The 13,363-nt window shown below is 33.6% G+C and overlaps 2 protein-coding genes across 2 annotated transcripts; both read right to left on the bottom strand.

The window, feature by feature from the left end:
- Positions 1-10,065: 10,065 nt before the first annotated feature.
- LOC106316892 lies at positions 10,066-12,054 on the bottom strand. The gene is made up of 2 exons (XM_013754757.1): positions 11,968-12,054; positions 10,066-11,344 (listed from the first exon to the last, which is right to left on the bottom strand). The coding sequence occupies exon 2, from the start codon at positions 11,309-11,311 to the stop codon at positions 10,304-10,306; it is 1,008 nt and encodes a 335-aa protein (XP_013610211.1). The 5' UTR covers positions 11,312-11,344; positions 11,968-12,054; the 3' UTR covers positions 10,066-10,303.
- Positions 12,055-12,194: 140 nt separating this feature from the next.
- LOC106317557 (glutathione S-transferase T3-like) lies at positions 12,195-13,170 on the bottom strand. The gene is made up of 2 exons (XM_013755355.1): positions 12,368-13,170; positions 12,195-12,268 (listed from the first exon to the last, which is right to left on the bottom strand). The coding sequence occupies exon 1, from the start codon at positions 13,085-13,087 to the stop codon at positions 12,374-12,376; it is 714 nt and encodes a 237-aa protein (XP_013610809.1). The 5' UTR covers positions 13,088-13,170; the 3' UTR covers positions 12,195-12,268; positions 12,368-12,373.
- Between the last annotated feature and the right edge of the window lie 193 nt (positions 13,171-13,363).

Genomic DNA, 13,363 nt, shown 5'->3' with positions numbered 1-13,363 from the left:
CCTAAATCCATTGATACATAACATGAGCTAGATCCGAAGGGTCAACTGAAACTCCCCAACCTAAATTTTTTTGAAAAGCCTTGAAAATTTCTAAATAAAACTCAGAAAAGTTTCCACCAAATAAATTCAAGCAAATAGTGCAACTTTATTAATAAATCCGAGAAAATAATGTAGAGTAATAGAATAAGATTCATAAAACACCCAACTAAAATTCCAAGTTTATGAATAACCCGCCTGATGATCTTCATCGTCCCGCGCTCCGGTCCAACCAACTACTCATCACCTGCATCACAAAAGGAGACATGAACATACACAAATACTCAGTAAGGACGTTCAATACCGCCTACTACAGTCCAATAATCAAATACTCAATCAATACTAACATCTTAGCATTCGGTTCTAAATTCAAGTACTGATTAAGCGTTTAAGCACACACCAATTAACCTAATGTGCCAACAAGATCTATTTGAGAGAATTTTCCTTTGTGTTTTTCTTTGCATCATATCTGTGTAAAATATATATATTTTTATATGATTAGTAATGGTTTTGATAATATACTTTAGGATCGAATCCACAAGAAACTAAGGATCTATAACACCAAGAATACACAAGCTTCCTTAATCTAAGCAAACAAAAAAATGGATGATTTGTAACAAGCTAATATCCTAGAAATATAAACAAGGTGATCTCAAATTCAATCTAGAAATAAGTGCAATAATTCAATCAAATGCTAAAGATGGATCCATGGGCAATGATAATTGATATAAGGTGATCAAAGTTCAATCTAGGATGTTCAAACAAAACAATCAACAAGTCTATAGGTCTAGATCTCATTCAATATAGATTAATCCATTGTCGTGGCAAAAACCCCTATATTAATCATGAATTAAACATCAACTGTCGTTGGCTAACGCAATCAATAATGCATGAATCACAAGTCTACTAACCACTAAACATCTCAGACATCAGCTGTCGTTGGCCGAATATGTAAAGAACAATACTAAGTTGATTCAAACATTTTAACAAATACCTTCCGGACGTAAAATTGCTTAAAGTCTAGATGAAAGTGATCAAGTCTAATCTAGCATTAAGAACACTTAGCAAACATATAAAATTGTTAATCAAGCAATAAACATCCTAAATATCTACTTAATCACCCTAATCTATCAACCCTTGAATCACAAGGTCACTACTCATTAATCTCCATGAGAAACCTTAAACCCATGTAAGAATCAAAACTAATGATGTTAATGAGCAAGAGAAACACAAATATAAGATGAAGTACTTTCTCAAATTATCCAAAGATTCTATCTTTTACAAAAAGAGACAAAGTCTTAAAGAGAAAATGAGATACAAATAAAGTTTTTAGGTCTAAATCTATTTATTAGATGCTAAATTCGTCATGGTCTGACTTTACAAACCAAACCAAACCGGATTAAACCGTATTTAAATTAATGAATCACCTTCTCCGTTTCGCGGCCTCTCTCTTCCGCGTCGGGTCTCCGCGATTCCACCTTCTTCGTTTCCGCGGTCGCAACCGACCCGCTGTGTGAGTCCACGGCGTCTCTCCTCTCCACTACAGCCAAGCCTAGCCCGTGTAGTCAACCAGTCGTGCTCTGCTCCGCCGCTGACTGTTCTTCATACTCACCTAGCCGCCGTGGCACTTCTTCCGTCGAAGCACGTAGCCCACAGCCGCACAAGCTCCAACCCTCGTCGCAATTCTCCACCACGGAATCTCTGGTCCAAATCATCTCGTCCGTTCCCGTGCTCATCTCCTCTCTACGAACTCCGGTGAGCTACGTCGTCGGTATCAAGCTTCGTCGGACAGCTCTCGATCCTCTCCAATGGTGGCTTCTTCAATTTTGCAAAACGGGTCCCTGAACTTCTCGTTCATTACAAAGCGGCCCAAGCCTTCATATTTGCGAATTGACCCAAAACTTCCAATTGAACATTTCAGACCCCTCATATTTGCAGAATGATCCCCCGCCTCTTGATAGTTCTCAATCCGGCCACAAACTTTGTAAATTGCACGATTAACCTCACGATTTCAACCCAAACTTCTCAAATGTGCACTTTAGCCCATGTGTTATGCAAATGAGTATGCAAATGCAACATAAAGACCTAAATGCAACCTAAAATAATCATAATAAGCTAAAATATGAATCTAAAACTCATAAAAATCATGAGATATCATGTACCTAGCTAGTTCCGACATTTCTCATTAACTTTAGCGTTTCCTAACCTTTCGACTCGAAGACCCATAAACCCGCGGCTGTAGACAACCTGTGGCCGTAGCCGTTCCTACGGCCGTAGCCAACCTATGACCCGTCGGTCGATTACGGCCCGTAGTTAAACCTTCGACCCGAAGGTCCATAACATTCCCCTTAACCAGTTTTCTTAATTAACTCAATTCGATTATCTTTTCCTTAAACACATTATAATTTTATGTCTTAGGCTCTCAGATCAAACGTTCATTTCTCACATAAACATAACATAACCCAATTATCCATCCATTAAATCTAGCATGCATTTCCTAAGACCGCAATGAACAAACTTTTCATAAACAATTGCTATCATACATTTCTTAAGAACACGATGAACGAACTTTCCATAAACGAATTATATCCAAGCATAAATTTAATCATACTGAATCAAACCAGACAAAACAATTCTTATTGGATTGCCACGAATCACATACTCACCTGGATTGATCTTAATAGATCAAAGACTCTGAACTTAGCTGTGTTTTCCAGCGAAGAATCTTGCGATCCTCCTTGCTCAATCCTCACCTCCCAAACTCTCTCTCCATGACTGCGTTCTTGCTCTAGCCTCTCTCTAAGACTTGCTTTTTGAGTTGTGTCTAGAATGAGAGCTAGAGGTCCCTTTTTATACTACTCTTGGACTTGCTCACCAAGCCGGAAATTTAATGATGTTTTCTTATTTGGCTTGGCCAAACCTTGCCCACAAAGTCTTGACCGAGGCTCTACAATTTTTTCTTTAAACGGCTCCCTCAGACCCGACCTTCCTTTTGGAGCGGCCCGTCAAGGATGACGAATCGAACTTGCCTTACTTGAAACCTGCATTCCCGAACGTCCAAAATTTCCTTAGTTGGCTCTGCGGTTCATCGACTACTTCCTTAAACTTTGATCGTTTTATGTTCAGTTTATCCTTAGAGAAAAATGCAGTTCTTATTCCATTCATAACGAAACAAAAGCTCCAACACCTAGAATAATTTTCACTTCCTTACAAAGAAACCTCTTTTGCGGATCCCTTCTTTTATAAATAAAAATGCTTCGGGAACGGGTCGTTACATACACCCTTTCTCCCGTTTAATCCGTAAAAATATGGCTCAGTATTGAAAATCTCTCCTCTTTACTTTTTATCCTCTTCAGATTTTGAGTGAATCAGCTCCGATTGATCTCTTTGATATAAACGTAGTTTGAGTGAGAGACGGATTACATGTCTCACTTTGATATGTATAATGAAAGATTTTGTGTTCTCGTACTCGTTGTGCAATGAAATCACGTGTGGTCTCTTGACATTTTTGGTTTGTGAAATTAAATCAAGGAATTTTGATTGCAGACACGATGACCTACAATGACAAGGATTTTTTTAAAAGAAATAACTAGATTAAGACCTGCGCGGGATGAATATTATATATAAATTATTTTTACGTATTATATATATCTTTTTACATATTATAAAATAATAAATATATATTAAATATTAAAAACAGTAACTATTACGTATATTATTAAATTGATGCGAACACATAAATAAATTTAAGTAATCCGAACAAATGCTTTTTCTATTTTACAGGGTCTATAAATAAATTCAAATTAGATTAACATATATATGTAGTGTATTTTTAATATTCATATTTATTAAATTATTTTGTCTAATAGTTTTACTCATATTGTTTTTTGATCATTGTACTTTTTTATAACAAAAATTTCATTGATGACAAAAAATTATTATGTGATGTTTAATAGTTTTAGTAATTTATAATTTTTTTAAAAAATTCAATGCAAAGTTTAAAATTTAAATATTAGGTTGTCAATATTTGTTCAAAGATTTTATCAAAAAAATTGTTCAAAGCAAATTTCAAAATTAAAATATTTATATATTCTTATATGGCATATAGTTTAATTTAATATATATTAATATATATATATATATAAATATATATATATATATAAATATATATATATATATAAATATATATATATATATAAATATATATATATATATAAATATATATATATATATAAATATATATATATATATAAATATATATATATATATAAATATATATATATATATAAATATATATATATATATAAATATATATATATATATAAATATATATATATATATAAATATATATATATATATAAATATATATATATATATAAATATATATATATATATAAATATATATATATATATATATAAATATATATATATATATATATATATATATATATATATAATCTTAATATGTATTAAATGAGATTTCATACTTATATGATTTTGTAATCATTTGTATCTTGTCATGATAAAAACTTTAAACCATGATTCACAAAAATTTTAATGTGAGACTTTTAACTGTTTTAGTAATTTATAGTTGTTTTCAAAAATTTAAAATATAACATATACAGAAAAATCTAAACTTTTATTATATGGTTAATGTGGTTGTTTAATTTATTTAAATAAGTTAAAACTGAAAAAATGATAGAGGATACACTAATTTTTATCAAATCTTTATTATTTAAAATAATTAATTGTCATATATACTTTAGCCACATTAGACAATTCCGTAATTTTTATTTATGGAAAAAATGAAGAACATTGATATTTAATTTAAATATTAGGTTGTCAATATTTGTTCAAAGATTTTATCAAAAAAATTGTTCAAAGCAAATTTCAAAATTAAAATATTTATATATTCTTATATGGCATATAGTTTAATTTAATATATATTAATATATATAAATATAAATATATATATATATATATATATATATATATATATATATATATATATATATATATATATATAATCTTAATATGTATTAAATGAGATTTCATACTTATATGATTTTGTAATCATTTGTATCTTGTCATGATAAAAACTTTAAACCATGATTCACAAAAATTTTAATGTGAGACTTTTAACTGTTTTAGTAATTTATAGTTGTTTTCAAAAATTTAAAATATAACATATACAGAAAAATCTAAACTTTTATTATATGGTTAATGTGGTTGTTTAATTTATTTAAATAAGTTAAAACTGAAAAAATGATAGAGGATACACTAATTTTTATCAAATCTTTATTATTTAAAATAATTAATTGTCATATATACTTTAGCCACATTAGACAATTCCGTAATTTTTATTTATGGAAAAAATGAAGAACATTGATATTTAATTTATGGTTAGTTTAATAAAAAGCTTATTATATATTTAGATTGACCAACCTATTTCTCTGGAGATTCTAAGAATCATTGTGGCGATGACACATGGCTACATCAAATGTTGTAATGTTTCTCTTTTAATATATAGGAGATTTCATAGTTCAGATTTTTTTGGTTATACCCGAAAAAACCGAATCCAAAGTAAAAATATCCAAACCCAATCCTAATTTGTAAAATTATGAACCGCTTCAACCAAAATACTCAAAAATCCAAACTATTCTATCTAAAACCAAAACGGATATCCGAATGTCCACTCCTGACCAAAACCTTCTCTTCCTCGATGGGGAAGTTCCAACCAAAAACGGGCAGCTCAACAATTATGGGTAAGAATTTCCCACTATATCCTAATGGAAGACACTACCATTGGAGCACAACCAGAGTTTTCCTAGATTTTCTGCACGAGATCAGAGTTCAGTGTGTGATCGAAGAAACACACGAAGGAGTCAGAGAAAACAACATCGGTGAGAGTGTCTTTGCTTTGAAGATAAAAACAAGGGCATATTAGCCGACTGTGAAAATACGCTGCAAGATGTGAAAGATGTCAACGGCACGGATCTAGTATTTACTTGCAATATAATTGTTATTGGAGTTTGATCCGCTCTTTAAAAATAGTATAATTATTTTTGATTTTAAATATGTTTATCTTTCAATGACAAATGTATTCACTGTAATTCTTTATATAAGCATACTTATAGTAAAATCATATCTAATATTTTATTGAATTGTGGAGTTTATTTGTTTCTATGAATTAAGAACCTTGACTTGTATCCGCCAATCCATTTTAGAATTTTTGACATTTTTCAAATCTCTAGTAACCCATTTTACAAATTTTGGCTTAACTAACTTGACATAGTATTGTGGTCTCCTCAAACTACTCCATGATGACTACACGAAAACACCCTTCTCGCTAGCCTATGGACTTGAGGCAATGGTACCGACCTAAGTGAATGGTTCATGAAAAGATATGGAATCTTATTCCGGACAAGGTTGGTATAGCATTCTGGAAGGTTTCGACGGACTGATGGGGGCAAAAAATGTTAGGGCAAGTCTGTCACCTTTTCACTCGGAGATGGAGGCGTTAGTATGGGCAATGGAGTGTATGAGAAATTTGCGACAGTTTCAAGTCACATTTGCAACAGATTGTTCTTAATTGGTGAAGATGGTTTTGGAACTAGAAGAATGACCAGCATCTGGATGTTATCTACAAGATATCAAAACTTTGAAGGACTGTTTCCTCAGATCAGAGATCATTCATGTATCCCGGACGAAGAATTTAAGGGCGAATAGTTTTGCACGCATTGCCAGAAAACAATCGTTGTTCATCGTTCACATGGATGCAGAGCTACCCTCATGGTTTACAGAGTCAGTTTGAGTATGTACATTGATGACAAAAAAAGTAAGTAAAAAAAAAATCACTCCTTCGAATCCGAACGTTTCAAAATCTTGCATCTAGCTAATATAACAAAACAATGAAAAAAATCTCATGGTTGTCAGATGAAAAGTACAAAATACAAAGAATGGTCTGCAGGTAAACCCGCGCAAACTGTAAATGAATTTACAAAATCATCTAATTCTTCGAACCTAGAGTCTACAGACTCAAAACATCCAAACGAGTCAATACAATGGGCCTCAAGCACTACTTCGAATGAAGACGACACTGACGCCAAAAACTGCAAATGTCTTGATCATTCTTGCGGAGGTATCTAGGCTGTCCTTACGGTTTCATCTATGTTTACTTTTTTTTTCTGGGTTGCCAATCTCGCTGCATTCAAAGATTGATGCAAAGTCAGCCGATTAGTCCACCTACTGAGGTTCAGATACAAATATAGTAAAGCTATGATTTTGCCGTCTTAAAAAGTCTTAAGACCAAAAATGTATGGCGCCAGTCTCACAACTTCACATATGACTCGAGAACTGCACAATCGACAATCCATCGTACAAAAATATTGGAATCAATTTTCTAAAGTTTTAGGTATTGTGTATGTCGCTTTAAAAACTAATCAGTCTACTTTCTGGCCAACTGCTTAGTTGATTCAAGGCAGTGGGATAGTTAAACTAAAGCATTTCACATCAAGTCTTGAAACGAAAGCCGGATGTACTATGTACAACCACAACAATATTAATGAAACATTTGACGTATAAATGGACAAATTTATTAATTAGCCATCAACGACATTACAGCAACAACCAACAACTTGTAATTTTCTAGTATTGCTGGTTGTTGTTGTAATGTCGTTGATGGCTAATTAATAAATATGTCCATTTATAGGTCACATGTTTCATTAATATTGTTGTGGTTGTACATCCGGCTTTGGTTGCGAGACTTGATGTGAAATGCTTTAATTTAACTATTCCACTGCCTTGAATAAACTAAGCATATTACGCTTGAGATAATCTTGGTTCCACCTCCACAATGATTTCCTTGGCCAGAAGGATCATGCCTTCTTTTCATTGCAGCCTCAGGCCGATCTTGCTTCCTTGCAAGCTTACTGAAAGGCCCAGATGGGGACACATATGGTGCTATTTGAGCTGTGGATGAAAAAGAGACGTCTTCCCCATCATTAGCAACTGTCACTTTCTCAGCAAAGGCAGGAGGAACATAAGATGCCGTTGGAGCAGCCGTGGTTTTTTCTCGACACTTTAATCCTGAACATGTTTCCGTCGCGGTTTCATTTTTATATGAAGGAGCTGGAGGATGCATACGATAAGAACCATATGTCGACTAAGACAAGATTGCTGGTCTATCCAACTTTTCCGGCAAAGTTTGATATTTCCTTCTTAAATTTTGCCAATCTTTTTATTCCGTTTACCTTGTCCTTGAGGTTGAGAACTAACAAGAGTGGTAACCCAGCCAATTGCAGAAAACACGGTTAACATAAATGTAAACAGGCTACATAGATTGTCAACATGACACATAACTTACATTCTTTAATGCACCTAAGACTTCTCTCGGTCAATTATTTTCTTGTGCCTTGCTTATTACTGTGACTTTGAGATCTGCTAATCTTGACACTTCCGAAAAAGTGTTTTTTTAAAGGATGTAATAGTGAAAAAGAAAAGGATGTAATAGTGAAAAAGATAAGAAAATAGGTTAGCATTAAAACATGATTTCCGCAAAATCAGTTCGAATATCACAAATTACCATTGCTTGTGTTCCACCATCCCCTATATATAATCCTAATTCACATAAGGTAGGCGGACTCGTTGTTGGAATTTTGTTGGGATGCATCTTCATCCTATTGTAGTAGAAACCAGGGATCTTCATTGCAACCCCGAACATAGTCACCTCTTCAGAAATGCGGACGCTCATTAAAATTAAATGGTGCATTTACCGTCCAAAACTAAAAGACCCACATAGTTCTTTGTAGATGCCAATATTAACTGCGAGAATGCATATGGCGCTGACCACAATAAGACACTGATAAATGTGGCAGACAAAACCAAAATTTGTCCTGAGATAAGAATGATTCGTAAAACAGAAATATTCCTCAAAAGGAGTCTGAGGCCGCTCATACGGTTTAGAGATCAGAAAGGTCAGTCCTCTGGGAATAGATTAATTCAATAGAAGCAATGTCACTTTTTTGTTGACAAATCATCAACATTATTGTATTGGTGTAGCATTAATTTATCTTGCCGAGATAGTAGATTTTACACGCTAAAAAAATATGATGCAAAAAAAAAAACTATCAACGAAGAAAATGACCAAACTAAGTTTTATTGAAGAGACAAAATATCGTTGTACCCATTGCTTTATAGATATTTAAATAATAATAAAAATTTAAAAATTTAATTTTTTAAATAATTTCGAATTATATTTTTTCAAATTCGAACATTTTCTAATTTAAAAAAAAAATCAATTTATTTTTATGTTTTTAATATATATATTTTTTTTAATTTTAAACCCCATCCCAAAAATCCTACATCTTAATTCTAAACCTAAAATCTATGATTATTTAACACTAGAGGTATATGTGTATTTACCTTTTAATAAAACTTTTCTCGTCATTTTCTTTTTTTGGGTTTCTTTTTGTGAAAATAAAATAAAAAAAGTTATCTTAGGAAATTCCTCTTCATCTGATCTTAGTAACCATATAAAACAAGTTTATCATCTTTTCGCTTGAATTAACCCTGCTAGTAATTTTGTGAAATATTGTTTGTTTGAACGTTGTTAGCACCAATACTCCACTCATAATGATGGATATTTTGAATATGATTTGATTATTCTATCATTATAAATTTCTAATCAAATTATCAAAACATAAAAAATTTCTCTCAATAAAAAACATGACTCCCCAGACCGGATAGAACCTAAGAGCATCTCCAATGGGTGTACTCACCATTGGAATCCTTAAGTATATTATAGTATTTTTTTAAAAAAATAGTTAAGGATTCTAATCAAATTAGTATGTCCAATGGTGTTATCCATTAGGAATCCTTAAGAATAAAAAAATAATAAATTTGAAAATATTATAAACATTTTTAAAATAAATTAAAACATGTTAAATTGAAATATTTATTTATTACATGATTAAATATGAAATACAACAATTATTAGTTTTCATCACCAAATTTGTTCCAAATATTTTCGATTAAATCATTATTCAATTGGTAATGTGTATCCGTCTCTCGAACCTGAACCAGATTGGCACGAATTTCAGTGATGCTTGGAGGGAGGTCCGTACCACGAGACTTATGCACCCGTGAACTGCTGTGTACCTCTCCTTCTTCAAATTCCGATGTATCGTACTGAGTGTTGTATCCAGCTCGTTCATTTTCAACTATCATATTATGTAGTATGATACATGCCCTCATAGTCTTCCCTATCTTATCCTGGTCCCATGAAAGAGCCGGGGTTTTTCACAATTGCAAATCGAGATTGCAAAACTCCAAAAGCCCTCTCCACATCTTTTCGGGTTGATTCTTGATATTTAGTAAATAAATCTGTTTTAAGACCTTGAGGGAGTGAGATAGATTGGATAAATGTTGACCAGTTTGGATAAATACCGTTTGTTAGGTAATACGCCAAATTATAGATGTGTCGGTTGACCATATACTCTACCCTCGGAGCTCGACCTTGAATAATGTCATCAAAGACAGGAGACCGATCTAGGACATTAATATCGTTTAAGGTACATGGAAGACCAAAGAAAACGTGCCATATCCAAAGATCTTGTGAAGCTACTGCCTCTAAGACAATTGACGGTTTTGTTGATCCCCGGGTGTACTGTCCTTTCCAAGCGGTTGGGCAATTTTTCCACCTGCAATGCATACAGTCGATGCTTCCTACCATCCCAGAAAACCCTCGTATCTCTCCAATATGGAGTAGTCGTTCAAAATCCTCTGCTGTCGGTCTTCGTAGATACTCATCACCAAATAACCGGATTATTCCTTCATTAAAATGCTCTAAACAGAAAATTGCCGTGCTTTCACCAATTCTGAGATATTCATCAACCGCGTCTGCTGCATTACCATAAGCAAGGAGACGAATTGCTGCCGTACATTTATGTAGTGGAGAAAGACCAAACCTCCCTGTTGCATCTCTTCTTTGTTGAAAGAATGGAACGTTTTCTGAGAGGCGATAGGCAATACGCAAGAATAAGTCTTTGTTCATACGGAAATGACGTCTAAATAAATGTGTCGGGAATGTCGCATCTTCGCTGAAGTAATCATTCCATAATCGGTTGTGTCCTAATTCCCGGTCTCGTTCTATGTAAGCGCGTTTCCTCTGCTTTTTGGGTTGGGATTCCACAATGTTGATGTAGGTTTCGTCAATGATATCGTCGATAATTTCGTCCAATCTTTCTTCCACTCCATCGGATGACGATGATGACATCTTCCGGTTTGAATAATTATTTTGTTAATCCTCCTGAAATGAAAATGAAATGAAATTTTTTTTATGACTTTTTTGATTTGTTCATTGCACAAGTATTATATTTTTATTTTACAATTATTAGATTTTAATTTTACAATTATTAGATTCTAATATTAGAATTGAACCGTCAATTGTATAAATAGAATTAAAGGTGTGACTTCCAACTATATAATAATTCTTTTAATTTAATACACATTCATATAATTTTTGGGTAACTTACACATTCATATAGTTTCTTCCTTGAACTTTCCAATTTGGAAAACCGATATACACGCACAAGCACACATTAGGTTTACCGTGCTTAACATTTTAAATATCTAGTTTCTTGCAACTTTGTTCTTCATGAAATGGGTATATATTCATACATGAAACCATATCAAATGTTTTGTCTCATCCAAGTTCCAAGCATAAAAAGAAAAATACAAAGCATGAGAGGATGACTTAAACTAGCAACACCGATTTGTAATTAAAATCATATTACGTATTGGAATTGAAATGCTCCTTGCAAGAAAAAAGTAACAAACCTGTAAGTACTACTTGGCACCCATCAAACCGTAGCATAAAGATATACAAACTAAAAGAGTATATACTAGACTAGTTAAGAGATACAATGTTACCTTGGCCTTCCTTGTGATCGATGCAACGTAGGAAAGAGTAGAGTTGTTTTTTGATTAACATAGAACAGAAGCAACTAGTTATAAGAGTTTTTTGATCAAGGCCGAGATTACAAAATAGCAAAAGAGCTTCACTTATAGAAGTGAAACTTTACACTCCGTGACTAGGAAAACAACAAAACATCAAACAGGAAAATACAGCTTCACACTTCCTTCAAACCCGTGACTGGGAAAAAAAAAACACCTGCAACATAACACTCCGTGACTTCCTTCACTCTAACCCGTGACTGAGACCTTGTACTACCTGCAACAACAAATAATATAAGTGTTAGCCAAAGTCGGAGTTCAGTACCTTAAAACAACATTAAACCAACTTTAAACTAAGTAAACAAAACAACATTACTTTGCATCATAACATCTCTGACATCAGTTTCAGTTTCAAAGATGTTTCCATCTCCGAAAAATCATCAGTTTTGGCAAGCAAACGCTCAAGCACTTTGCGTTTAGATATCTTGTCTTTCATCTCCATAATGCCTTGAATCTTTTCCAACTCCTCATCTCTACCATTTTTCTTCCTCTTTAGCGAAGCTTTAGCAGCCTTCACAACAATAGGTCTACTCTCTCCTGCTCTCACCGCATCTTCTCCATCAGCCTCCAACGCCTGCTTGCGCTTTTCCTTCGCATTGCCCTTAGCGAGAAAGGAGGAGCACCATTTCTTGTCATGCCTCAGCTCCCTCCAAGCATGTTCCAGTGTGAACTTGATGGAGTAATCATTGTAGAAGATATCGAGGACAGCTTTCATCACATCATCATCATTTTGCCCACTCCTCTGCTCCCTCAGGACTGCTTCATAGCTACCAACAAACTTGCATACTAGCTCGTTAATCCGAGCCCACCTTTGCTTGCACTGACCAAGCTCTCTAGGTATTGTCCCTACCAGATGAGGGCTTGAGTTGTAGTACTCTACAATTCTCTTCCAGAAATGAGGAGCCTTCTGCTCATTGCCGACCACAGCGTCTATACTCGTGTTAAGCCAAGCGCTTATGAGGATTCTATCCTCTTTGAGAGACCATTTTCTCCTCTCCTTGGAAGCTGGCGGATCAGAAACAGGGGTGTTATCCATGATTACAGACTGCTCGGTACTAAACCAAACAGGTTCGGGTGAATCTAGGTTGTAAGAAGTTTGGTTATTGAGAAGGTTCACAAAACCAGGGGTATCCATGCTTTTACGTTGCTCTGTGTCACTCTACTAGCATCACAGAGCTTTAAGTAAGCGATATCTATCTAAGTTACATTTAAAAGCAATCAAGTCAGCCAGAATTAGAAAGGTAAAAAGCAGTACAAATACATTTAAACCTATCAACTCAGAGGAGTTAGGAAGGTAGAAACCACTTAAGTA

This window comes from Brassica oleracea, chromosome C9 (genome assembly GCF_000695525.1).
Source record: "Brassica oleracea var. oleracea cultivar TO1000 chromosome C9, BOL, whole genome shotgun sequence".
NCBI lineage: Eukaryota > Viridiplantae > Streptophyta > Magnoliopsida > Brassicales > Brassicaceae > Brassica > Brassica oleracea.
Note: the sequence above shows the minus strand (reverse complement) of the source record. Positions and strands in the feature narration are given on the sequence as shown.

What these genes read in the sequence shown, in the direction of transcription:
- LOC106317557 (XM_013755355.1), bottom strand. Translation starts at nt 13,087, where the DNA reads ATGGATAACACCCCTGTTTCTGATCCGCCAGCTTCCAAGGAGAGGAGA.
- LOC106316892 (XM_013754757.1), bottom strand. Translation starts at nt 11,311, where the DNA reads ATGTCATCATCGTCATCCGATGGAGTGGAAGAAAGATTGGACGAAATT.